The sequence below is a fragment of the Poromitra crassiceps genome (assembly GCF_964638095.1).
Source record: "Poromitra crassiceps genome assembly, chromosome: 27".
NCBI lineage: Eukaryota > Metazoa > Chordata > Actinopteri > Beryciformes > Melamphaidae > Poromitra > Poromitra crassiceps.
Window position 1 is genome coordinate 8,698,716 of NC_139650.1, and position 26,228 is coordinate 8,724,943.

General features: G+C 48.0%; 1 protein-coding gene across 1 annotated transcript; it reads right to left on the reverse strand.

The window, feature by feature from the left end:
- Positions 1-484: 484 nt before the first annotated feature.
- On the reverse strand, positions 485-24,519 carry optc (opticin; the record flags this gene model as incomplete). The annotated part of the gene is made up of 6 exons (XM_083662004.1): positions 485-652; positions 1,822-1,917; positions 6,944-7,146; positions 16,548-16,706; positions 22,366-22,522; positions 24,331-24,519. The coding sequence occupies 6 exons, from the start codon at positions 24,517-24,519 to the stop codon at positions 485-487; spliced, it is 972 nt and encodes a 323-aa protein (XP_083518130.1).
- Between the last annotated feature and the right edge of the window lie 1,709 nt (positions 24,520-26,228).

The following is a 26,228-nucleotide window of genomic DNA, read 5'->3' on the forward strand; positions in this document are numbered from 1 at the left end:
CTTTTTTTCCCTCGCCACAATTTAGCCTATCTTTGGAGTGTTATTTAGCTGCCTTCCTGACAAACTAGCATGGTATGGTTGATACAAATCAATTCCTTAGGTCTTCTAGTTTCATATGATACCAGTAACTTCACTCTGGCTTTAGAACTGAGCCTGCTGCAGCCTCTAAAAGTAAATGTTCAAAATTGCGAGATTTCCCAAATATCGCGATATTTCTGAAAATCAGCCCAATCCGGCTAGTACTCCTCAGGGCTAATGTAAAAACTGTTGTCTGTAAAAAAAAAAAAAAAAAAAAAAATCAATTCTCTGAAGGACCACCAGGCGGAGGACCACAGTTTGGGAAACAATGCCTTAAGGAGTTGCTAACTCGCCTAAAATAATTTCATGGGTCTGGTTTTCAGTGGAAGGTTTTAGTGCCCAACTGCCCATGATGGCTGTTTCTACTCTGGGATACATGGATGGTTGATGTCCAGGGGGTTCTCTGTCAGCGGCCACCAACAGGCAGGCGTGGCAGGCAGACATAGGCATGGGCGAACAGGTTGAGGTCCAGGGGGTTGCTGTCCAGCCGGATGTCCTCCAGGTTACGACGAATGTAGTTACGGTCATGACGATTACAGAAGGTGTCCTCATGGAGATGCTGGATGTTGTTGTTCTGAAGAGAGAGATGTGAGTCAGTGATGTAGCTCTGTATCCATATCTGCACTTGGAGGGGCCGGGTCTTAAAAATGGGTGGGGCTTAGATGGAAAGTGGGTGTGGCTTAAGTTGTTGTTGGCAGTTCAGCGTGCCGAGATGCTGCCAAAACGTTCCAAGTATGGCTGAAAAAAAGTACTTTGTATCGGTATCAATTGAAGGGTATTGGTTTTGGTACTGGTGTTTTTTTTTTTACAATACCCAGCCCTAATCACAAGTACTCCCTGTTTGCTGCTGCTGGATCATTTGAAGAAACTGTAATACAACATCAGTTTTGGAAGAAGTGTATGACTCCAATAATGCTTCACTCACAAATAATCAAGTAAAAAAGGTATACTGGAAAATACACTGCCACCTGTATCCATAGTGTTCTTGGAATGTTTTATAACTTGCTTGTGTGTCTACAGTGTACAATGTGGTGGTCATCATGGTTTTATGGTTGTGATTCTGAAATACATTTTGAATTTGATGTGATTATAAATAAAGAAACTAAAATGTGTCTGTACATTACAGCATCAGCATGTGCTCATACCTGCAGGTGTAACGCCCTCAGGCTCTAAGGCAGTGGTGTAGGAATATAATCCAGTTTATTACCTGCAGGTGTAACGCCCTCAGGCTCTCAGGCAGTAGTATAGTGTAGGAATATAATCCAGTTTATTACCTGCAGGTGTAACGCCCTCAGACTCTAAGGCAGTAGTATAGTGTAGGAATATAATCCAGTTTATTACCTGCAGGTGTAACACCCTCAGATTCTCAGGCAGTGGTGTAGGAATATAAGTAAGGGATAATGTATATTGAGGCGGTGATTACGGGGGAAATAATGACCGACAGGTGGATTGAGCCCGACGCGTAGCGGAGGGCTTAATCGTTCACCTGAAGGTCACCTGCAGTTTATTACCTGCAGGTGTAACGCCCTCAGGCTCTCAGGCAGTAGTGTAGGAATATAATCCAGTTTATTACCTGCAGGTGTAACACCCTCAGGCAGTGGTGTAGGAATATAATCCAGTTTATTACCTGCAGGTGTAACGCCCTCAGGCTCTCAGGCAGTGGTGTAGGAATATAATCCAGTTTATTACCTGCAGGTGTAACACCCTCAGGCAGTGGTGTAGGAATATAATCCAGTTTATTACCTGCAGGTGTAACGCCCTCAGGCTCTCAGGCAGTGGTGTAGGAATATAATCCAGTTTATTGTTGGACAGATAGAGGAATTCCAGCTCACTCATATCCTGTATGTTAAAAGAAAAGAGAAAAGGGAATTAGCAATACACAGACTGGTCAGAAGGGGGGGCTTCACCCACACTGAATGTCAACTCGACAGTGTTGTGAATGAGCAAATGTAACAGCAATGAAGGTTAAGTCCTTACATGTCCCCACTCCCACTTCTCAATGGCTTCTTGTGGTGATTCGATTGTATGGGATCATATATCTACACACCCATAGCTGCCAAGATAGATTATTTGGCAAGAACGGAAGAAGCGTCTTTTCTTGCCTGTTGCTGCCAGATAAAATATTATTTCAGTGCCTCCCCTGCTTTCCAAGACTATCAGTCATCCATGATATTGATTAAATAAACCACAAACTGTTTTTATTCAGCTTTTGGGACCTTGAAGAGATATTTTAGATTCTTGAGTGAGTAAAAAAGAAACAGAGAGAGAGAGAGAGTGAGGGGTGTGAATAAAATTATCCTTACAAAAGCAGCTACATAAAGTGTGTATGAAGTATGCTTACAAAAGCAGCTACATAAAATGTGTCACGATTGTGACTTTGTCAGACTTTCCCCATGTCTCTAGTCCCCTCAGGTTCCTCATGTTTCACTGTCTAGGTGCAGCAGATCTATGTTAGTTTCTGGTCTGTGTCTTGTTAGTAATCACCCAGCTGTTTCCCATGTGTAATCATTTCCCTCTGTGTATTTATGTCTCAGTCTTTGTCTGGTCATCAGGTTCACGTGTGTTCTGTCCATGTTACCTGTCATTCACTGTTTGCCCTACAATGTTTTTCAGGCCTGGAGGGACTTCTAAACCTAAACCGAACGCGGGGGGGGGGGGAAGAGCCTCGCTGGCGACCAAAATTTTGGCCGTTTGAAGCCAGATTTGGATAAGATGAACGTTAGGATTAGACTGTGATGTCATTATTCATTCATATTAGTCATTTATGTTATTAGCAAAAATAAAAACCAGGCCTGGCGGGGGCTCGTTGGCCTGGCAGGCACGTCAGGCCTGTACAATTGTAGGGGAAACACTGTCGTGTGACCTGTTGCTTCATGAAATATATGAAAAAGAGAAAAGCCAGCACTCCAAATGTCTTTTTTGTTGGTTTATTTCCTCATACACCTGGGCAGCAGCAACGAACGTTTCAGTCAAAGACCTTCCTCAGCGTTGTGCTGTGTCAGGCAAAAAAGACGGCTAAATACAGTCATGCCGGAAGTACAATCAATTAGGAAAATAAAATAAAACATTTTGTAATGTGCCTTATACCGAATAGAGGCAAGGAACTATTTAGTAAGAAAAGAAACACATTAAGAATAATACATTTAGAATAATACATAGAAAAGTTAAGAATACAAGTGTTGTATAAAGACCTCCCAAACGGAAGTGCTTCACAATAAGGCTCTGTATATAATGAGCATGATCATACCAGAACTTACAACGGGGCTCTAGTGACAAGTTACTGTAGGAGGTTGGTTAGCCATACATGGAGTAAACAGGCACAGGGGTCCTAATGTTCTCAGTACAATCTTAATTACATACAGGGGTACTTGAGAATACACCAATAGAAAATAAGAAAAAATATTAAAGAAAACAGCTAAGAAGTAGCTCCTGGTTTATTTCGTTGAGGAAATAAACCAACAAAAAAGACATTTGGAGTGCTGGCTTTTCTCTTTTTCATATCTCGTGCTTGCCCTGCACCCAATGAGTTTTTAAATATTTTCGAGTGTGCTTGCAACCTGACTTTCTACTTCATGAAATATACCCAGACACCTCAAGGCCCGTCTCAGGCCCGGCTCCAGACCCAAGTTACAGAGGGGGCCTGCCACTAGCTTGGGGGGGCCAAGCTACCCAAGGGGGGTCCGGGGGGATTCTCCCCCGGAAGAAGATTTTGTACATTTTAAAGTAAAATTCATCAACCTGGTGCATTTGAGAGCAAAATGAAGAGGCTAAATTTGTGAAGAACTACACACATCTCTAATGTGTTGTGACTTTACAAATAATTAGGCCTAAACAATTAATATTAAGTGTATTTACACATTGTGCACAAATTGCATTCATTGTGACAAATTTACAATAGTTAATATCCAGCCAGAATCATTGCAAATGGATGTTCAAAGTAACAGTTAGCAATAGCATTCAGTTAATCAATGCCTAATGACAGCCAGATTCCATGTTAAACTTTAAAACAGAAAAACGGAAAAACGTTTAGCAAAAATTTTTTTTTTTTTTTTTTTTTTTTTTTTTTGGAATGGGGGGGCCAGTTTGTTGAATGGGGGGGCCCGGCCCGGTCAGGCCCGCCCCTAGCGCCGGGCCTGGCCCGTCTACTCCCCGACCCCCTGTCTTCTGTGTGGGCCGCTCCTGTGTTGTGTCTTCGGTGCCAGCCCAAGGGGTGGCGATTGGACGCCATTGGCAGCTCCTGGAGGAGGTACATCTGCAGCTCCGGTATCTCTCCTTGGAGCACCGGCTGGGCAGCTGTTGGAGGAGGTACGTCTGCAGCTCCGGTACCTCTCCTCGAAGCACCGACCAGGCGCTCCTTCGGCCCGGCCTCAAGTCCTCCACCCGTCATGTCACATTCAGTGGTCGCCACCGCAGTCGGCTTGGCCGACACCTTCCCGCGGCGGGGCCATCGCTGTTGGGTGGAATGAGGCTGTCTCCTTTCCGAGTGGCAGTGGAAGGTTCCTAGGGTCATCGCTTCTTCCCTGCCTGTTTTCCTGCCTGGCTGCTGGACTGTTCCTTTCCGTGCCCCCCTGCCCTCTTCTGTGACTCCGCCGACCAGCTCGGCTCTTTGTGGGACATCAGGAGCCGTCCCTTGAGAGTACTGTCACGATTGTGACGTTGTTAGACTTTCCCTATGTCTCTAGTCCCCTCAGGTTCCTCATGTTTCACTGTCTAGGTCCTGACAAAACTCACCGATAAACAAGCCAGCACTCTAGATGTCCTTTTCAAGGTTTTAATCTCACTTCTGGGCTGCAGCAGCAGCAGCAACAACGAACGTTTCAGACCTTCCTCAGCGTTTAAGGAAGGCTGTTCTCTCTTCTTATCACTGTCTAGGTCCAGCAGATCTGTGTCAGTCTCCAGTCTGTGTCTTGTTAAGGCCGTAACGGCAATATACATTGAGAAGGACAAATCCATGTAAAAAAAATAAGAAAACCTGGTTTCCTGTGCGATACGGCGGCTCCGCAGTTGGTTTGTCGTTTGTGCTCGTGGCTTTGTGCCGTAGTTCCAACATGGCGCAGCAGCACACATACCAAAACACCACCAGACATGCCTTAAAAGGTAACATTAACGTTGTCAATTTGCGCTGAAACTGTGTGCAAATGAATAACGTTTTTCTGAAAATGATCAGTAATTCCATGGAGTGAAAACAAACGTTTTTGACGAGAACGAGCCGATTTGCTTGTACCATCGCTATATGTCTGGCTGAGCACCAGCTTGCTAGCTAGCTTAGCTGAAATGGTAGCACTCAGAATGTTTAAAAAAAGTTGAACCCGCAGATGTTGCACAGCAGCAGTGCAAACGCATTGAGAGCTGTGTTGGGGCAGCTGGCGCGCACAGCTGGCACCCGATGCGTTTGAAGGCTGCACCAGCAGTTGAAGTTGCCTGATGAAGACCTGTTGGTCGAAACGTTGTTTTTAAAGCAGCTACAAGCAAGATTTTCGATTGTTATTAAACAGTATAATTACAATATTGATGCATCACATCTTACCTATAATAGTAGCTGAGACCAAAGCCGTGTGAATCGGAGATTGCTCTCTTGATGATTATAGAGTCTGTGTCTGTCTAACCTCGCGTCACCAGGGGGCTCTCTCTCTCAATCTGTCTACCGGCGGACTGGATAAACCCGGGTGTGAAACCCGGAAGTGAAACGCAGCTGCCTGCCTTCTGCCGTTTCGCTCTGCCTAGCAACAGAACATAAACAAGGAGAACGCCATGCAGGGGCAAGCTACTCTCGCGACCATCTCTCGTTATATTCTAACAGGTTTTTTGGAAGTTATTTTGTGGTTATGGCCAAAGTGGCTGCTGCAAACCGTTTCATTTCACTTCCTGATCTGCCCTGGCCACAGACAGACTAACACTGGCCGATTCACTCGGGGTTCAAGCGAGGCTACTCTGCGTTGGTCTCGTCTACTATTACAGGTAAGATGTGATGCATCGATATTAAATTTAGACTGTTTAATAACAATCGAAAATCTTGCTCGTAGCTGCTTTAAGTCATTAAAATACTCTGGGAGCTGCAAATCAGTGTGCGGATTTTCTTCTTCTTTCGCACCAGCACAGCATACATACAGTACGTTTACTGGCAGAAACCTCACGTCGTGCGAGTCTGCGCACATTAACGTTAAAGCGTCAATCATTTCTGCTGCATAACGTCACTTTGTCTTTGTCATGATATGTAATACATCATGTATATAGACCGTAGTTGCTTTCATCTACTGTATATTGCATATTGATATAGTTTACTGTCTAGACGTACTTCCTTATATCATATTTATTGATTAGAATGCAAGCAGTTTTATCACAGTCAGCTTTCATTCATCGAGTGCCATCGTCATGAGCGGCAAGAGGAAGAACAGGGGTGGGCAGCAGTGACATTTGTCAGTATGTCAACAGACAACTAATCGGGCTTCAAGTGGCCAAAGTTTTCGACGGCGCCGTTGTGGGTGGGTGAGTTGGGTGGGCGCCGCCATCGATGATAGACGGATCGTCCCTCCAAATGCTAAATGGGCTACAGCTACGGCCTTGTTAGTAATCACCCAGCTGTTTTCCATGGAAACACTTCCCTCTGTGTATTTATGCTCCTGACTTTGTGTGGTCATCAGCAGGTTCATGTGTGTTCTGTCCATGTTACCTGTCATTATGTTACCTGTTGTGTGTGCGTGCTATGTTAGCTGTTGTGTGTGCGTGCTATGTTAGCTGTTGTGTGTGCGTGCTATGTTAGCTGTTGTGTGTGCGTGCTATGTTAGCTGTTGTGTGTGCGTGCTATGTTAGCTGTTGTGTGTGCGTGCTATGTTAGCTGTTGTGTGTGCGTGTCCATTCTATTTACCTTGAATCCCTCGGGGTGTACACCACCGCTGGTCAGCCTATTGTTGCGTATATCAATGCGCCTCATAGTGATTGGCAGCTCAGGCAGGGCTTGCAAGTTGTTGTCGGCCAATAGCAACTCCTGGAGCTGCGGCAGGGGACGGAACGCATCCTCGTCCATCCCTGAGATCTGGTTCCCTGTGAGATCAATGGACTTGAGCTTATCTGGAGAAATAAATAAATACAAATAAAATCACAAGATATTAATGTTGATCACATTTTTCAACAACACTTTCTACAGTGGCAGCGATCTTGATTTGGTGCAGTCAGATGCCAGCTGGGTGTCAAAGACATGTTTTAGTTTTTTTTGGACACACACACACTTTTTCAATTGTACTTTGCCACTTTCCCCCTGCTGCCCCGGCTCCAGCTCCACCCTCTGCCGATCTGGGGAGAGCCGTAGACTAGCACCATGCTTCCTCCGACACATTGTCACACAGTTGCCAGCCGCTTCTTTCCACCTGACAGCGGGGAGCTTCACCGGCAGGACGTAGCACGTGGGAGGATCATGCTATTCCCACCAGTTCCCTTCCGCCACGAAAAGGGCGCCCTGACCGACCAGAGGAGGCGCTAGTGCAGCGACCAGGACACAGATGAACTTTGTTACCATAAGGAACATTGCTTTAGAAAAACCAAGGGCATCTCTGCGGTTTAATTGGTGGTTTGGTGTGATGGTTGAATTGCCGTCTGATCCTTGACAGGCCCCAGATCCCCAGAGCCAGATTAAACAAAGAGACAAAACACAGAAACATCACTTTTGTTTTGTGTTGTTTCTTTAGACATTTCTGCCTTTATTTAGACAGGACAGTAGGCAGAGAGAGACAGAGGGTAGATAGGACAGTAGGCAGAGAGAGACAGAGGGTAGATAGGACAGTAGGCAGAGAGAGAGGGTAGATAGGACAGTAGGCAGAGAGAGACAGAGGGTAGATAGGACAGTAGGCAGAGAGAGACAGAGGGTAGATAGGACAGTAGGCAGAGAGAGACAGAGGGTAGATAGGACAGTAGGCAGAGAGAGAGGGTAGATAGGACAGTAGGCAGAGAGAGACAGAGGGTAGATAGGACAGTAGGCAGAGAGAGAGGGCAGATAGGACAGTAGGCAGAGAGAGAGGGTAGATAGGACAGTAGGCAGAGAGAGACAGAGGGTAGATAGGACAGTAGGCAGAGAGAGAGGGTAGATAGGACAGTAGGCAGAGAGAGACAGAGGGTAGATAGGACAGTAGGCAGAGAGGGTAGATAGGACAGTAGGCAGAGAGAGAGAGAGGGTAGATAGGACAGTAGGCAGAGAGAGAGAGAGGGTAGATAGGACAGTAGGCAGAGAGAGAGAGAGGGTAGATAGGACAGTAGGCAGAGAGAGAGAGAGGGTAGATAGGACAGTAGGCAGAGAGAGAGAGAGGGTAGATAGGACAGTAGGCAGAGAGAGACAGAGGGTAGATAGGACAGTAGGCAGAGAGAGACAGAGGGTAGATAGGACAGGCAGAGAGAGAGGGTAGATAGGACAGTAGGCAGAGAGAGACAGAGGGTAGATAGGGCAGTAGGCAGAGAGAGACAGAGGGTAGATAGGACAGGCAGAGAGAGAGGGTAGATAGGACAGTAGGCAGAGAGAGACAGAGGGTAGATAGGACAGTAGGCAGAGAGAGACAGAGGGTAGATAGGACAGTAGGCAGAGAGAGAGGGTAGATAGGACAGTAGGCAGAGAGAGAGAGAGAGGGTAGATAGGACAGTAGGCAGAGAGAGAGAGAGGGTAGATAGGACAGGCAGAGAGAGAGTGTAGATAGGACAGTAGGCAGAGAGAGAGGGTAGATAGGACAGTAGGCAGAGAGAGACAGAGGGTAGATAGGACAGTAGGCAGAGAGAGAGGGTAGATAGGACAGTAGGCAGATAGAGAGGGTAGATAGGACAGTAGGCAGAGAGAGAGAGAGGGTAGATAGGACAGTAGGCAGAGAGAGAGGGTAGATAGGACAGTAGGCAGAGAGAGAGGGTAGATAGGACAGTAGGCAGAGAGAGACAGAGGGTAGATAGGACAGTAGGCAGAGAGAGAGGGTAGATAGGACAGTAGGCAGAGAGAGGGGGTAGATAGGACAGTAGGCAGAGAGAGACAGAGGGTAGATAGGACAGTAGGCAGAGAGAGAGGGTAGATAGGACAGTAGGCAGAGAGAGAGAGAGGGTAGATAGGACAGTAGGCAGAGAGAGAGAGAGGGTAGATAGGACAGGCAGAGAGAGAGGGTAGATAGGACAGTAGGCAGAGAGAGAGAGAGGGTAGATAGGACAGTAGGCAGAGAGAGAGAGAGGGTAGATAGGACAGTAGGCAGAGAGAGGGTAGATAGGACAGTAGGCAGAGAGAGCGAGAGGGTAGATAGGACAGTAGGCAGAGAGAGAGGGTAGATAGGACAGTAGGCAGAGAGAGAGAGAGGGTAGATAGGACAGTAGGCAGAGAGAGGGTAGATAGGACAGTAGGCAGAGAGAGAGAGAGGGTAGATAGGACAGTAGGCAGAGAGAGAGAGAGGGTAGATAGGACAGTAGGCAGAGAGAGAGAGAGGGTAGATAGGACAGTAGGCAGAGAGGGTAGATAGGACAGTAGGCAGAGAGAGAGAGAGAGGGTAGATAGGACAGGCAGAGAGAGAGGGTAGATAGGACAGTAGGCAGAGAGAGAGAGAGGGTAGATAGGACAGTAGGCAGAGAGAGAGGGTAGATAGGACAGTAGGCAGAGAGAGAGGGTAGATAGGACAGTAGGCAGAGAGAGGGTAGATAGGACAGTAGGCAGAGAGAGAGAGAGGGTAGATAGGACAGTAGGCAGAGAGAGCGAGAGGGTAGATAGGACAGTAGGCAGAGAGAGAGGGTAGATAGGACAGTAGGCAGAGAGAGAGAGAGGGTAGATAGGACAGTAGGCAGAGAGAGGGTAGATAGGACAGTAGGCAGAGAGAGAGACAGGGTAGATAGGACAGTAGGCAGAGAGAGGGTAGATAGGACAGTAGGCAGAGAGAGAGGGCAGATAGGACAGTAGGCAGAGAGAGAGGGTAGATAGGACAGTAGGCAGAGAGAGAGGGTAGATAGGACAGTAGGCAGAGAGAGAGGGTAGATAGGACAGTAGGCAGAGAGAGAGGGTAGATAGGACAGTAGGCAGAGAGAGAGGGTAGATAGGACAGTAGGCAGAGAGAGAGGGTAGATAGGACAGTAGGCAGAGAGAGAGACAGGGTAGATAGGACAGTAGGCAGAGAGAGAGGGTAGATAGGACAGTAGGCAGAGAGAGAGAGTAGATAGGACAGTAGGCAGAGAGAGAGGGTAGATAGGACAGTAGGCAGAGAGAGAGGGTAGATAGGACAGTAGGCAGAGAGAGAGACAGGGTAGATAGGACAGTAGGCAGAGAGAGAGGGTAGATAGGACAGTAGGCAGAGAGAGAGAGTAGATACGACAGTAGGCAGAGAGAGAGGGTAGATAGGACAGTAGGCAGAGAGAGAGACAGGGTAGATAGGACAGTAGGCAGAGAGAGAGGGTAGATAGGACAGTAGGCAGAGAGAGAGAGTAGATAGGACAGTAGGCAGAGAGAGAGGGTAGATAGGACAGTAGGCAGAGAGAGAGGGTAGATAGGACAGTAGGCAGAGAGAGAGGGTAGATAGGACAGTAGGCAGAGAGAGAGAGAGGGTAGATAGGACAGTAGGCAGAGAGAGAGGGCAGATAGGACAGTAGGCAGATAGAGAGGGTAGATAGGACAGTAGGCAGAGAGAGAGGGTAGATAGGACAGTAGGCAGAGAGAGAGAGAGAGGGTAGATAGGACAGTAGGCAGAGAGAGAGGGTAGATAGGACAGTAGGCAGAGAGAGAGGGTAGATAGGACAGTAGGCAGAGAGAGAGGGTAGATAGGACATTAGGCAGAGAGAGAGAGTAGATAGGACAGTAGGCAGAGAGAGAGGGTAGATAGGACAGTAGGCAGAGAGAGAGAGAGGGTAGATAGGACAGTAGGCAGAGAGAGAGGGTAGATAGGACAGTAGGCAGAGAGAGAGAGAGGGTAGATAGGACAGTAGGCAGAGAGAGAGGGCAGATAGGACAGTAGGCAGATAGAGAGGGTAGATAGGACAGTAGGCAGAGAGAGAGAGAGGGTAGATAGGACAGTAGGCAGAGAGAGAGGGTAGATAGGACAGTAGGCAGAGAGAGAGAGAGGGTAGATAGGACAGTAGGCAGAGAGAGAGGGTAGATAGGACAGTAGGCAGAGAGAGAGGGTAGATAGGACAGTAGGCAGAGAGAGAGGGTAGATAGGACAGTAGGCAGAGAGAGAGAGTAGATAGGACAGTAGGCAGAGAGAGAGGGTAGATAGGACAGTAGGCAGAGAGAGAGAGTAGATAGGACAGTAGGCAGAGAGACAGGGTAGATAGGACAGTAGGCAGAGAGAGAGAGAGGGTAGATAGGACAGTAGGCAGAGAGAGGGTAGATAGGACAGTAGGCAGAGAGAGAGGGCAGATAGGACAGTAGGCAGAGAGAGAGGGTAGATAGGACAGTAGGCAGAGAGAGAGGGTAGATAGGACAGTAGGCAGAGAGAGAGGGTAGATAGGACAGTAGGCAGAGAGAGAGGGTAGATAGGACAGTAGGCAGAGAGAGAGGGTAGATAGGACAGTAGGCAGAGAGAGAGGGTAGATAGGACAGTAGGCAGAGAGAGAGGGTAGATAGGACAGTAGGCAGAGAGAGAGACAGGGTAGATAGGACAGTAGGCAGAGAGAGAGGGTAGATAGGACAGTAGGCAGAGAGAGAGAGTAGATAGGACAGTAGGCAGAGAGAGAGGGTAGATAGGACAGTAGGCAGAGAGAGAGGGTAGATAGGACAGTAGGCAGAGAGAGAGACAGGGTAGATAGGACAGTAGGCAGAGAGAGAGGGTAGATAGGACAGTAGGCAGAGAGAGAGAGTAGATAGGACAGTAGGCAGAGAGAGAGGGTAGATAGGACAGTAGGCAGAGAGAGAGACAGGGTAGATAGGACAGTAGGCAGAGAGAGAGGGTAGATAGGACAGTAGGCAGAGAGAGAGAGTAGATAGGACAGTAGGCAGAGAGAGAGGGTAGATAGGACAGTAGGCAGAGAGAGAGGGTAGATAGGACAGTAGGCAGAGAGAGAGGGTAGATAGGACAGTAGGCAGAGAGAGAGAGAGGGTAGATAGGACAGTAGGCAGAGAGAGAGGGCAGATAGGACAGTAGGCAGATAGAGAGGGTAGATAGGACAGTAGGCAGAGAGAGAGGGTAGATAGGACAGTAGGCAGAGAGAGAGAGAGGGTAGATAGGACAGTAGGCAGAGAGAGAGGGTAGATAGGACAGTAGGCAGAGAGAGAGGGTAGATAGGACAGTAGGCAGAGAGAGAGGGTAGATAGGACATTAGGCAGAGAGAGAGAGTAGATAGGACAGTAGGCAGAGAGAGAGGGTAGATAGGACAGTAGGCAGAGAGAGAGAGAGGGTAGATAGGACAGTAGGCAGAGAGAGAGGGCAGATAGGACAGTAGGCAGATAGAGAGGGTAGATAGGACAGTAGGCAGAGAGAGAGAGAGGGTAGATAGGACAGTAGGCAGAGAGAGAGGGTAGATAGGACAGTAGGCAGAGAGAGAGAGAGGGTAGATAGGACAGTAGGCAGAGAGAGAGGGTAGATAGGACAGTAGGCAGAGAGAGAGGGTAGATAGGACAGTAGGCAGAGAGAGAGGGTAGATAGGACAGTAGGCAGAGAGAGAGAGTAGATAGGACAGTAGGCAGAGAGAGAGGGTAGATAGGACAGTAGGCAGAGAGAGAGAGTAGATAGGACAGTAGGCAGAGAGAGAGGGTAGATAGGACAGTAGGCAGAGAGAGAGAGAGGGTAGATAGGACAGTAGGCAGAGAGAGAGGGCAGATAGGACAGTAGGCAGATAGAGAGGGTAGATAGGACAGTAGGCAGAGAGAGAGAGAGGGTAGATAGGACAGTAGGCAGAGAGAGAGGGTAGATAGGACAGTAGGCAGAGAGAGAGAGAGAGGGTAGATAGGACAGTAGGCAGAGAGAGAGGGTAGATAGGACAGTAGGCAGAGAGAGAGGGTAGATAGGACAGTAGGCAGAGAGAGAGAGTAGATAGGACAGTAGGCAGAGAGAGAGGGTAGATAGGACAGTAGGCAGAGAGAGAGGGTAGATAGGACAGTAGGCAGAGAGAGAGGGCAGATAGGACAGTAGGCAGATAGAGAGGGTAGATAGGACAGTAGGCAGAGAGAGAGAGAGGGTAGATAGGACAGTAGGCAGAGAGAGAGGGTAGATAGGACAGTAGGCAGATAGAGAGGGTAGATAGGACAGTAGGCAGAGAGAGAGGGTAGATAGGACAGTAGGCAGAGAGAGAGGGCAGATAGGACAGTAGGCAGAGAGAGAGAGAGGGTAGATAGGACAGTAGGCAGAGAGAGAGGGCAGATAGGACAGTAGGCAGAGAGAGAGAGAGGGTAGATAGGACAGTAGGCAGAGAGAGAGGGCAGATAGGACAGTAGGCAGAGAGAGAGAGAGAGGGTAGATAGGACAGTAGGCAGAGAGAGAGAGAGGGTAGATAGGACAGTAGGCAGAGAGAGAGAGAGGGTAGATAGGACAGTAGGCAGAGAGAGAGAGAGGGTAGATAGGACAGTAGGCAGAGAGAGAGAGAGGGTAGATAGGACAGGCAGAGAGAGACAGAGAGTAGATAGGACAGTAGGCAGATAGAGAGGGCAGATAGGACAGTAGGCAGAGAGAGACAGAGGGTAGATAGGACAGTAGGCAGAGAGAGAGAGAGGGTAGATAGGACAGTAGGCAGAGAGAGACAGAGAGTAGATAGGACAGTAGGCAGAGAGAGAGGGTAGATAGGACAGTAGGCAGAGAGAGACAGAGGGTAGATAGGACAGTAGGCAGAGAGAGAGAGAGGGTAGATAGGACAGTAGGCAGAGAGAGAGAGTAGATAGGACAGTAGGCAGATAGAGAGGGCAGATAGGACAGTAGGCAGAGAGAGACAGAGGGTAGATAGGACAGTAGGCAGATAGAGAGGGTAGATAGGACAGTAGGCAGAGAGAGACAGAGGGTAGATAGGACAGTAGGCAGAGAGAGAGAGTAGATAGGACAGTAGGCAGATAGAGAGGGCAGATAGGACAGTAGGCAGAGAGAGACAGAGGGTAGATAGGACAGTAGGCAGAGAGAGACAGAGAGTAGATAGGACAGTAGGCAGAGAGAGAGGGTAGATAGGACAGTAGGCAGAGAGAGACAGAGGGTAGATAGGACAGTAGGCAGAGAGAGAGAGAGGGTAGATAGGACAGTAGGCAGATAGAGAGGGCAGATAGGACAGTAGGCAGAGAGAGAGAGAGAGTAGATAGGACAGTAGGCAGAGAGAGAGGGTAGATAGGACAGTAGGCAGAGAGAGAGGGTAGATAGGACAGTAGGCAGAGAGAGAGAGAGGGTAGATAGGACAGTAGGCAGAGAGAGAGGGCAGATAGGACAGTAGGCAGAGAGAGAGAGAGGGTAGATAGGACAGTAGGCAGAGAGAGAGGGCAGATAGGACAGTAGGCAGAGAGAGAGAGAGGGTAGATAGGACAGTAGGCAGAGAGAGAGAGAGGGGGTAGATAGGACAGTAGGCAGAGAGAGAGAGAGGGCAGATAGGACAGTAGGCAGAGAGAGAGAGAGGGCAGATAGGACAGTAGGCAGAGAGAGAGAGAGGGTAGATAGGACAGTAGGCAGAGAGAGAGGGCAGATAGGACAGTAGGCAGAGAGAGAGAGAGGGTAGATAGGACAGTAGGCAGAGAGAGAGGGCAGATAGGACAGTAGGCAGAGAGAGAGAGAGGGTAGATAGGACAGTAGGCAGAGAGAGAGAGAGGGTAGATAGGACAGTAGGCAGAGAGAGAGAGAGGGTAGATAGGACAGTAGGCAGAGAGAGAGAGAGAGGGTAGATAGGACAGTAGGCAGAGAGAGAGAGAGGGTAGATAGGACAGGCAGAGAGAGACAGAGAGTAGATAGGACAGTAGGCAGATAGAGAGGGCAGATAGGACAGTAGGCAGAGAGAGACAGAGGGTAGATAGGACAGTAGGCAGAGAGAGAGAGAGGGTAGATAGGACAGTAGGCAGAGAGAGACAGAGAGTAGATAGGACAGTAGGCAGAGAGAGAGGGTAGATAGGACAGTAGGCAGAGAGAGACAGAGGGTAGATAGGACAGTAGGCAGAGAGAGAGAGAGGGTAGATAGGACAGTAGGCAGAGAGAGAGAGTAGATAGGACAGTAGGCAGATAGAGAGGGCAGATAGGACAGTAGGCAGAGAGAGACAGAGGGTAGATAGGACAGTAGGCAGATAGAGAGGGTAGATAGGACAGTAGGCAGAGAGAGACAGAGGGTAGATAGGACAGTAGGCAGAGAGAGAGAGTAGATAGGACAGTAGGCAGATAGAGAGGGCAGATAGGACAGTAGGCAGAGAGAGACAGAGGGTAGATAGGACAGTAGGCAGAGAGAGACAGAGAGTAGATAGGACAGTAGGCAGAGAGAGAGGGTAGATAGGACAGTAGGCAGAGAGAGACAGAGGGTAGATAGGACAGTAGGCAGAGAGAGAGAGAGGGTAGATAGGACAGTAGGCAGATAGAGAGGGCAGATAGGACAGTAGGCAGAGAGAGAGAGAGAGAGTAGATAGGACAGTAGGCAGAGAGAGAGGGTAGATAGGACAGTAGGCAGAGAGAGAGGGTAGATAGGACAGTAGGCAGAGAGAGAGAGAGGGTAGATAGGACAGTAGGCAGAGAGAGAGGGCAGATAGGACAGTAGGCAGAGAGAGAGAGAGGGTAGATAGGACAGTAGGCAGAGAGAGAGGGCAGATAGGACAGTAGGCAGAGAGAGAGAGAGGGTAGATAGGACAGTAGGCAGAGAGAGAGAGAGGGGGTAGATAGGACAGTAGGCAGAGAGAGAGAGAGGGCAGATAGGACAGTAGGCAGAGAGAGAGAGAGGGCAGATAGGACAGTAGGCAGAGAGAGAGAGAGGGTAGATAGGACAGTAGGCAGAGAGAGAGGGTAGATAGGACAGTAGGCAGAGAGAGAGGGGATGATAGGACAGTAGGCAGAGAGAGAGGGGATGATAGGACAGTAGGCGGCAGAGAGACAGAGGGTAGATAGGACAGTAGGCAGAGAGAGAGGGTAGATAGGACAGTAGGCAGAGAGAGAGGGTAGATAGGACAGTAGGCAGAGAGAGAGGGGATGATAGGACAGAGAGAGCTTATTAAGATTATTGAGAGCTGCCGTGCCGAGGACAGAGAGAGATGGAGAGAGCTTGTCGACAGATCGTCTGTGGTGCCAACGACCCTCCCGGTTATGGGATAGGCGAAGGTGAATAGCCTATTGCAAGGAGGCTACAATGTCCAACAAGTTTTCTCAATTCATTTACCATTAACCCCTCTTTGGGATGTGATAAAAGTTTCTCAGTGAATTATTATATATTTGTGTGTCCAGTTGTTTTGCTATAGTCACGTAATTCTTTCTTGCAAGAGGGATGGGCATCTCCACATTATTCATGTCCACAACACCTAAGCTGTATTCATGTTGTGAGACTGATGTTGTGTGTCACGCAATACAATTCCTTACTAGCGACTGTAACTGAAGTCTTACTGAGGTTGATGAAGTCTGTGTTCTTGACATGTCGGATCTTGTTGAAGCGTCCATAGAAGTGTGTGGTGTCTTTGGGCAGGGGTGGGATCTGCTCCAGGCTGGTGTCATCACAGTACACACTGCCTGCTATACACACACACAGGAGGCATGTAGGCATACCTGCACATAGACAGAGGGCAGGGTGATAAGACACATACACACACACACACACACACACACACACACACACACACACACACACACACACACACACACACACACACACACACACACACACACACACACACACACACACACACACACACACACACACACACAGCAGGCATGTAGGCATACCTGCACATAGACAGAGGGCAGGGTGATAAGACACATACTTACACACACACAGACACACACACACACACACACACACACACACACACACACACACACACACACACACAGCAGGCATGTAGGCATACCTGCACATAGACAGAGGGCAGGGTGATAAGACACATACACACACACACACACACACACACACACACACACACACACACAGCAGACATGTAGGCATACCTGCACATAGACAGAGGGCAGGGTGATAAGACACATACACACACACACACACACACACACACACACACACACACACACACACACACACACACACACACACACACACACACACAGGAGGCATGTAGGCATACCTGCACATAGACAGAGGGCAGGGTGATAAGACACACACACACACACACACACACACACACACACACACACACACACACACACACACACACACACACACACACAGCAGGCATGTAGGCATACCTGCACATAGACAGAGGGCAGGGTGATAAGACACATACACACACACACACACACACACACACACACACACACACACACACACACACACACACACACACACACACACACACACACACACACACACAGAGCAGGCATGTAGGCATACCTGCACATAGACAGAGGGCAGGGTGATAAGACACATACACACACACACACACACACACACACACACACACACACACACACACACACACACACACACACAGCAGACATGTAGGCATACCTGCACATAGACAGAGGGCAGGGTGATAAGACACATACATACACACACACACACACACACACACACACACACACACACACACACACACACACACACACACACACACACACACACACACACACACACACACACACACACACACACAGCAGGCATGTAGGCATACCTGCACATAGACAGAGGGCAGGGTGATAAGACACATACACACACACACACACACACACACACACACACACACACACACACACACACACACACACACACACACACACAGCAGGCATGTAGGCATACCTGCACATAGACAGAGGGCAGGGTGATAAGACACATACACACACACACACACACACACACACACACACACACACACACACACCGCAGGCATGTAGGCATACCTGCACATAGACAGAGGGCAGGGTGATAAGACACATACACACACACACACACACACACACCTACACTTTCTCTCGCGCACACATAACACACGAGTGCACGCACATACGCACGCATGCATGCACACACACACACACACACACACACACACTCACTCACTCACACACACACATCCTGCATACTCTGGTTTTAACTAAACTTCTGAAGGCAAGAAAGGACAAATTAGAGCAATTTGACAAATACAGCATCAGTGATGTCATAAATCCCTCTCTGATGCATTGGTGACATCACCAGTAATGTCATATAACACGCATAGTGTTGGAGTAGTTGGTGGGCCCACAAGCACTGAAGCCAGCGGCCTTCCATGAACGTTTTGGGCTGAGCCTGACCAAGCTAAGGGGATCAGCTGGCCAGCAGGTAGCACCACTCCAGTCTCTCCAGTGTCCAGAGTGGGTTTCTGTATCCAACCCATGTGCCCTTATCTTTATCCCTGTCCACCATAGGGCTCTTTCTGAACAGCTATTTGTCTGGCCCCTCCCCTCAAACCAATTAGTCATGGTTGATTGCAGGAGCCAGATGCTCCAGAACAGTAGCCAGACGCTCCAGAAGAGGAGCCAGATGCTCCAGAACAGTAGCCAGATGCTCCAGAACAGTAGCCAGACGCTCCAGAAGAGGAGCCAGATGCTCCAGAAGAGGAGCCAGATGCTCCAGAACAGTAGCCAGATGCTCCAGAAGAGGAGCCAGATGCTCCAGAACAGTAGCCAGATGCTCCAGAAGAGGAGCCAGATGCTCCAGAACAGTAGCCAGATGCTCCAGAACAGTAGCCAAATGCTCCAGAACAGTAGCCAGACGCTCCAGAAGAGGAGCCAGACGCTCCAGAAGAGGAGCCAGACGCTCCAGAACAGTAGCCAGATGCTCCAGAGCAGTAGCCAGACGCTCCAGAAGAGGAGCCAGACGCCCCAGAAGAGGAGCCAGATGCTCCAGAAGAGGAGCCAGACGCTCCAGAAGAGGAGCCAGATGCTCCAGAACAGTAGCCAGACGCTCCAGAAGAGGAGCCAGACGCTCCAGAAGAGGAGCCAGACGCTCCAGAACAGTAGCCAGATGCTCCAGAGCAGTAGCCAGACGCTCCAGAAGAGGAGCCAGACGCCCCAGAAGAGGAGCCAGATGCTCCAGAACAGGAGCCAGATGCTCCAGAAGAGGAGCCAGACGCTCCAGAAGAGGAGCCAGATGCTCCAGAACAGGAGCCAGATGCTCCAGAACAGGAGCCAGATGCTCCAGAAGAGGAGCCAGATGCTCCAGAAGAGGAGCCAGATGCTCCAGAACAGGAGCCAGATGCTCCAGAACAGGAGCCAGATGCTCCAGAAGAGGAGCCAGACGCTCCAGAAGAGGAGCCAGATGCTCCAGAACAGTAGCCAGATGCTCCAGAACAGTAGCCTGGTTAAAAGCATCCTGATTCGTGATCTCCCGTTCCGTTTCGCTCTACCTATCAGTCTGGGCTCCAAGCAGTCCACAGTCATTTCAGTACTTCTCTTCACAGACAACTCCTTCAGCCAATCAGCATCGCCAAATCCAGTCCTTCAGCCAATCAGCATCAGATCCAGTCAAATCCAAATCCACTCGCAGGAACGTCGAAAACATATTTTCTGCCGAGAAACTGCGCTGTTGCATACTCCTGTTCTTGTTGAATTGTTGTTATTGGGTCTTACCGGTGTGTAAACTCCATGGACGCTGACATTAATGCTTGTTGCTTCACGAGCCATCGGAGCAGCCATTACCATTTGGCCAGCGGTGTCCCCGATTGGCCGGTTTCGATGTCAACTACGAGGCAGCTAGCTCCCTGATTGGCCCGTGGACTTTGGATCCCAGGCTGGAGGCCAGACGGTCCCGCAGAACAAAACAGAATGTGAGTTCACGGGAACGGACAGCTCTCAGGGTCACAAAGACATCCAGTCGTATCCAGTCAGACAATCCAGGTCAGCAGCTGCTAAAATCCATTTTTGTCTTATTACGACTTACATACTTTCACTTTCAAGTACTTTTCACTTTCTTGAATTTTCATCACTTTGTTAGGAAATACGCCTTTTTGTAGATGAATGAAAACCTTTATTGCCCCTCAGGGAATTTGTTATGCACAGGGAGAGCCCAAAAAGAACACAGGCACACATAAAGCACAACATATAAAAATAAAAATATATAAGCATAGAATACATACATCATAAAAAAGAATAAAATTGCATGATCAATAAGGCACAAGGTGCAAGGTGCAAATTCAAAGTGCTAAGAAATCAGCTATGAGCTAAAGCTTGTTAAGCAGCTGAATGCTGCGTGGGACGAAGGATGTAATGCCTCGTTTGGTTTTCATCCTGGGCATACAGTACCTTCGCCCTGAAGGTAAGAGTGCATACTCAGACCATAGGGGGGTGCAGTGGATCACCTATGATCTTTTCCGCCAATTTCCTGGTGTTCTGATCTGACATGATGGTAATATTGCACATTGGTTCACCAGTTATCTTACCTCCTAGTTTAGCGACCCTGTCTAATTTATTTTTGTTCTGTACACTTAGTGCTCCACCCCAACACTGAATACAGAAAGTCAGAACACTCTGGATGCAGGTCTTATAGAACAGTATCTGCAAGGTTCTGTCCACTTTAAAACTTCTAAGTTTCCTTAGGAAGTAGAGACGTTGTTGGGCCTTTGCAGACCTGGCATTGGTGTTGGCATTCCATGTGAGTTTACTATCAATAATAGTGCCCAGGTATTTGTACTCCTGTACTATTTCAATTGGTAAATTATTTATAGACACGGGGGACAGAGAAACCGGGTTTCGTCTAAAATCAAAGACCATTTCTTTGGTCTTTTTTGTGTTTAAAATCAGTGAGTTATCTGAGCACCAGTTATAGAAGTGGTCAATCACAGCTCTATAACTGGTCTCGTCGTCATTCAAAAGGCCGATCAGAGCTACATCATCTGCAAATTTAATCATTGTACAATAGTCCTGATGACTAATTAAGTCGTTAATGTACAGTATGAACAAAAGAGGCGCAAGGACGCAACCTTGTGGCACCCCGGTGTAAGTGCGGATGACAGATGATTGTCCTCCATGGACGTGGACATACTGTTGCCTCTCAGTAAGGAAGTTGTATATCCACCTTATGAGGATGTGATTCACACCCATGCTGCCCAGCTTCTCTGCCAGTCTGTCTACCTGGACAGTGTTGAAGGCAGATGAGAAATCGGCAAACAGTACGCGCACATACGACGACGGGGTTTCCAGATGTTTATAGACTTGGTTCAGAAGTGTTACTGTAGCGTCCTCCACGCCCCTCTTTGCTCTGTATGCGAATTGTAGAGCGTCCATGTGAACACTAGTTTCAGCTTTTAAGTGAGATAAAACGATTCGCTCGAAGCATTTCATTACTACTGGGGTCAGAGCTATCGGTCTAAAATCATTTAATTCAGTGGGCTTTGATTTTTTAGGCAGTGGGATTATTTTTGATGTTTTCCATGACCTTGGAATGACTTGGGAGTCCAGTGAAGCCTGAAAGAGTCTGGTGAATACAGGGCTTAACTGTTCACAACACTTCTGCAGTGTGTTCCCATCCATCCCATCGGGCCCGGTGGCTTTCTTAGTGTTTATCTGGCAGAGTGTGCGCCGCACCTCCTCCGATGTTACTCGTATTGGTGTGCCACCCTCTGTCCAGTCCCCCTTGGGCTCAGGTCTGTCAGTCTCATAGCGTGCAAAGAAGGTATTTAGGTTGTTGGCGTCCTCTACTGTTTGTGCAAAGTTGGTCCGCTGTGGGTTCATGCCAACCATTGTTTTAATTCCGCGCCACGCCCCCCTTGCGTCATTATCCTTGAGTAGTTGCTCCACTTTGGTTTTGTAATCCGTCTTTGCTTGGTTAATTTGCGTCTGTATTTCTCTCTGGATTTGTTTTCCCTTGCGTCTGTCATTCGTTTTAAAAGCGTGTTCTTTTCCAATTAGAAGCTTTTTTATATCAGCAGTGACCCACGGTTTAGTATTTGCGTACATTTTTGTTTGTTTGGTGGGTATCACATTGTCGACGCAGAAGTTTATATAAGAAGTAACCACATCTGTATATTCATCTATATCTGGGCTTTCAAATACTTCCCAATTTGTGCAATCAAAACAACCTTGTAAGGTCATTACACTGTCTTCATCCCACACTTTCACTGATCTTGATTTGGGTTTTTCAGTTTTTAGTTTTGCAAATCTAAAACACATGCAAATCTAAAACACATTTTGGAGCACAAGAAAATGTCTAAACACTCAAAGAACTCGAATACTGTTATAGCCGAGGTCACACATGCACACACATTTCGACCTTCCTTTGACCTACCCAGGCCGGTCTCAGGACCAAAGAGGCCCGCTCCCTTGAAGTCCAGGGTAACGGGGGCCGGAGGTAGGGGGGGCAGGGTCACCTTGTCCTCCTGGTACTCCTCTGGGGGATCGTTGGCAGGTGGAGGGGTCTCTGGTGCCACAGTGCCCACCTCAAGCTGCCTCCCAAGGTAGCAAGACAGTGATATTACAGTTCAAATCTGATTCCCCCCCTCCCACACACACATTTAAGAGGACATTTTTAATTACTCTCTTAAAGTACCAACTGTGTAACTCAGTGCCTTTCCTCATTTGTCTGTCTACATATTTATTGTCCTTTTTGACAATAAGTATTTTTTCTGAGCACCATTTTATAATTAGGATGCTTTTTTGTTGCTGCTTGTTTTGCAAAGCCTCTAAACTCACTGCTCACCTTACATGAAGCAAAGCCTCTAAACTCACTGCTTACATGAAGAAAACAGAAATGGGTCATTTTGAGTTGGAATTTGCAAGAGGGGGAAGTTGGAGAATGTCACTAGCAGGGAGGCCGTGGCTGTTTAAGATTGACATCAATCTTTATAGCTGAGGTTTATATGGAAATTGGGCCTTTCAAAGGAAAAACATGAACCCATAACCCACCCTTTGACGAATAGAACATTACAAAATAAGAAATCGAGTGAAAGAGTTGCAATTAGTGCCTTCTTTATTTGAACATTTTATTTATTTTCATGATTTATTCTTACATTTTTCCATTTTCTCCTTTCTCTCAAGTACCCCCTGTAGCAGCTCCACATACCCATAGGGGTACGCATACCCCAGTTTGGCCACCATTACCAGACAATTGTCCAAGTCCCTCTGATCCGAGTCCCAAGCGAGTCTCAAGTCAATTGTTCCCGAGTCTCAAGCAAGTCCCAAGTCTTTCCTTTTGTCGGCAAGTCAAGGTAAGTCAAGTCACAATGTTATTTCAAGTCAAGTCTCGAGTCGAGTCACAGGTTATGTCAAGTCGAGTCACAGGTTAGAAAAAATGACAAGGCAGAGATTATTTAGGCTGCAGACGTGCGCGTTCACGTTAATACGTGCTTGTTGCCAAGCAACACACTTCTCTCAGACGAGCTCTCAGCTCGAGACAGCTGACAGACAGCTCCAACTCAGCTCAAACTTATAGAGTTGTATTCAAAGCATATAAACGTTCTCACAGCTCAATTTAACAGCGCCAACACAAGCAGTTTGATCACAAGTGCAATCAGTACTGAATGCGATGGCAGACTGCGCACTGCGGGCAGTTGACGAAGTCAGGAAGAAATTGAAAGATCTTCCGACGCATTAGCCTTGTACCAAGACGCTGATTACATTACACTGCATTACATTGCTGATGCGTCTATTTACAGCACATATCGATCGATATTTTTGGAGAAGATTCCGGCCGCATCACGCGCAGATCAAGATGAGACAGCTGTCAGTGAGTAGCTACGCATTTGGGTGTAACTTTTACGCCTGCTCCATACACAGACGCAGCGCATACAGGGTGCACTAGTCATAAAATTAAGTTAGTCGTAACTTTGAGTTCTACATCGGACGTAACGTGTAAACCTAGGCGTACGCCCAGCTGGTGCACTCGGCTGATCTTGTCACAAGTCCGAGTCGAGTTTCGAGTCATTTTCTTCCAAGTCCGAGTCGAGTTTCAAGTATTTACCTTCCGAGTCGAGTCGGAAGTCGTCAAATTTGCGACTCGAGTCGACTCGAGTCCGAGTCCCTATGACTCGAGTCCAATTGTCTGACCATTACTCTAGAATCTAGAGTAATGGTCATTTCATTTCATAGATTTCATTTCATAGATCATCAGTGCTCTCCTTCACTGAACATACAGTAGAGCTTATGGGATTTTTCCCAATTTCCCTTCTTGAGAATAACGTTTTACCTGACCAGGGTTGAACTCTAGAATTCAACATCGGACTTTGCTGTGTTCCATCCCTTCCATCCCCCTCACCTCTTGATCCAGGTCATCATAGTCATAGCTCTCGCCATAATTGTTGATGTCCAGGCTCTCCCAATCTGTGTCACCATTCAGATCGTAGTTCTCCAAGTCAAAGGCTCCATGATCAGTCCCCGGGTGACCTTGAGGCGCGCCCGTGCTGGGCCAGGGGCTCAGGCACACCAGGGCCACGGCCAGAGTCATCGCCAAAGACTGCAGTGACATCCTCAGCCCACACGGGAATAACCTGCTAGCATGGAGAATGGAGAATGAGGAGTTCTGTTCGCTTGTTTCTGTTCTCACAATGTTTAGATACTGTAGCAGCACATAGGTTGAGGCCACGGCTCGTCATAGACGCTAGTTTAGCTGGCTCAGCCTGGCTGGGGGCGTGGTCAGGGTGGGGTAAAAAACCCCATTCTATCCATTCAGCAAAGTTAGAATTTAGCTGATAGCCCAGCCCAGGCAGACACGATCGGGGATTTAACCACCACAGTAAACGCACATCTGAGCAGATGTCTTGTGTTCTGCTCTAGAACCCCCAAACATGTAGTTTAGAGCCGCAGCACCGTCTTTTGGTGAGTCAGCCCATGAGATATATGGGCGGTTTTACCCCACTCGCGCACCAGCCGTTTAACATTTTGTGGGCGTTCCCAGACATGCGGACTGTCTCTTTTCAATGCCTTGATAGTCAAAGAGACAAGGGAAGTCCTGTTTTACATGATATAGATTGAAAAAAGCATCGCACACTCTGGCTCCATAATGCATTTCTGTAATTGTAAGACGTTTCGGCCCTTAATTTGGCCTTCTTCAAGATCAACAATAGTATGACAAGCAATGTTATATATAGGCTAGGCCACACCCTAGTCACACATCTGATGGTGGTTAGATAAGTAAGGGATAATAAACGACTAGGTGTGCATTATACGATTTTAATGCAGGACGCAAAGTGCATTAAAATCGTATAACGCACACCTAGGAGTTGATTATCCCGCTTATACCATGGTCATTTGCCAACAATATAAAATAAAAGCATTTGCGAATTTTTGGTGCAAGTTTAGCAATCAGAATCTGAAGTTTTTCCTCACGCCATAACTCTGTTTACCTAGCAACACTTGGGAAACCGACTAATACCTGGAACAAGCTTCATGCAATGGAAACGTTGTTCGCTGTTACAGTAAATAGGACGGACCTCGGATATGAGCCGGTATGGTGCAGGGAAGCTAGTCCGCTCAAGTTGAACAAACGTTTACTGTGCTGTTTGATTAAAACAGCTGTGCAGGTTGGGGAGCGGATGAATTTACAACGTGATTAGACTTGAGCCGGACGACATGTGCGTTAAACAGTTTTAACACACACCTGCCGGCCAATCAGAAACAAGTATCTAAGTTTACTTCCAGTGGTCAGCAGCACCTCACTACTACCTTTTGGTGTGCGTTACTTTTCCTTTTAGGTCGCTTTCACATATAAGCTGTTTAGTCCGCTTTAACCGCGCCAGAGTTCATTTCCTCGGATAGTGCGCTTCGTTTGGGGTGGTGTGAAAGCGCAAACAAACTCTGTGGCGGAACAAACAAACGAACTCTGGCGCGCTTGAAAACGTGGGTCTCGGTTCGCTTCCAAGTGAACCCTGGCGCGGTTCATTTGTTGTGTGAAAGCAACACGGACTAAACACAAGAGCGCCAGTGCATCTGATGCACTCATGCAGTGCAGCATGAGTAGAAGACGGTAGAAGGGAGCAAAACAAACACTGCGGCGTGCACACGTGTACAGTACCTGCACGCCGCGTCGTGACGTACGTCGTCATAACAACATCACATTTCTCAACAGCTGGCCGCCCCGGCTTGCCTCGTTCGGTACGTAGGCTACTCTCATATGCAGAATGAAATATTCAACAGCTTGCTGCCTCATCTGCTGCT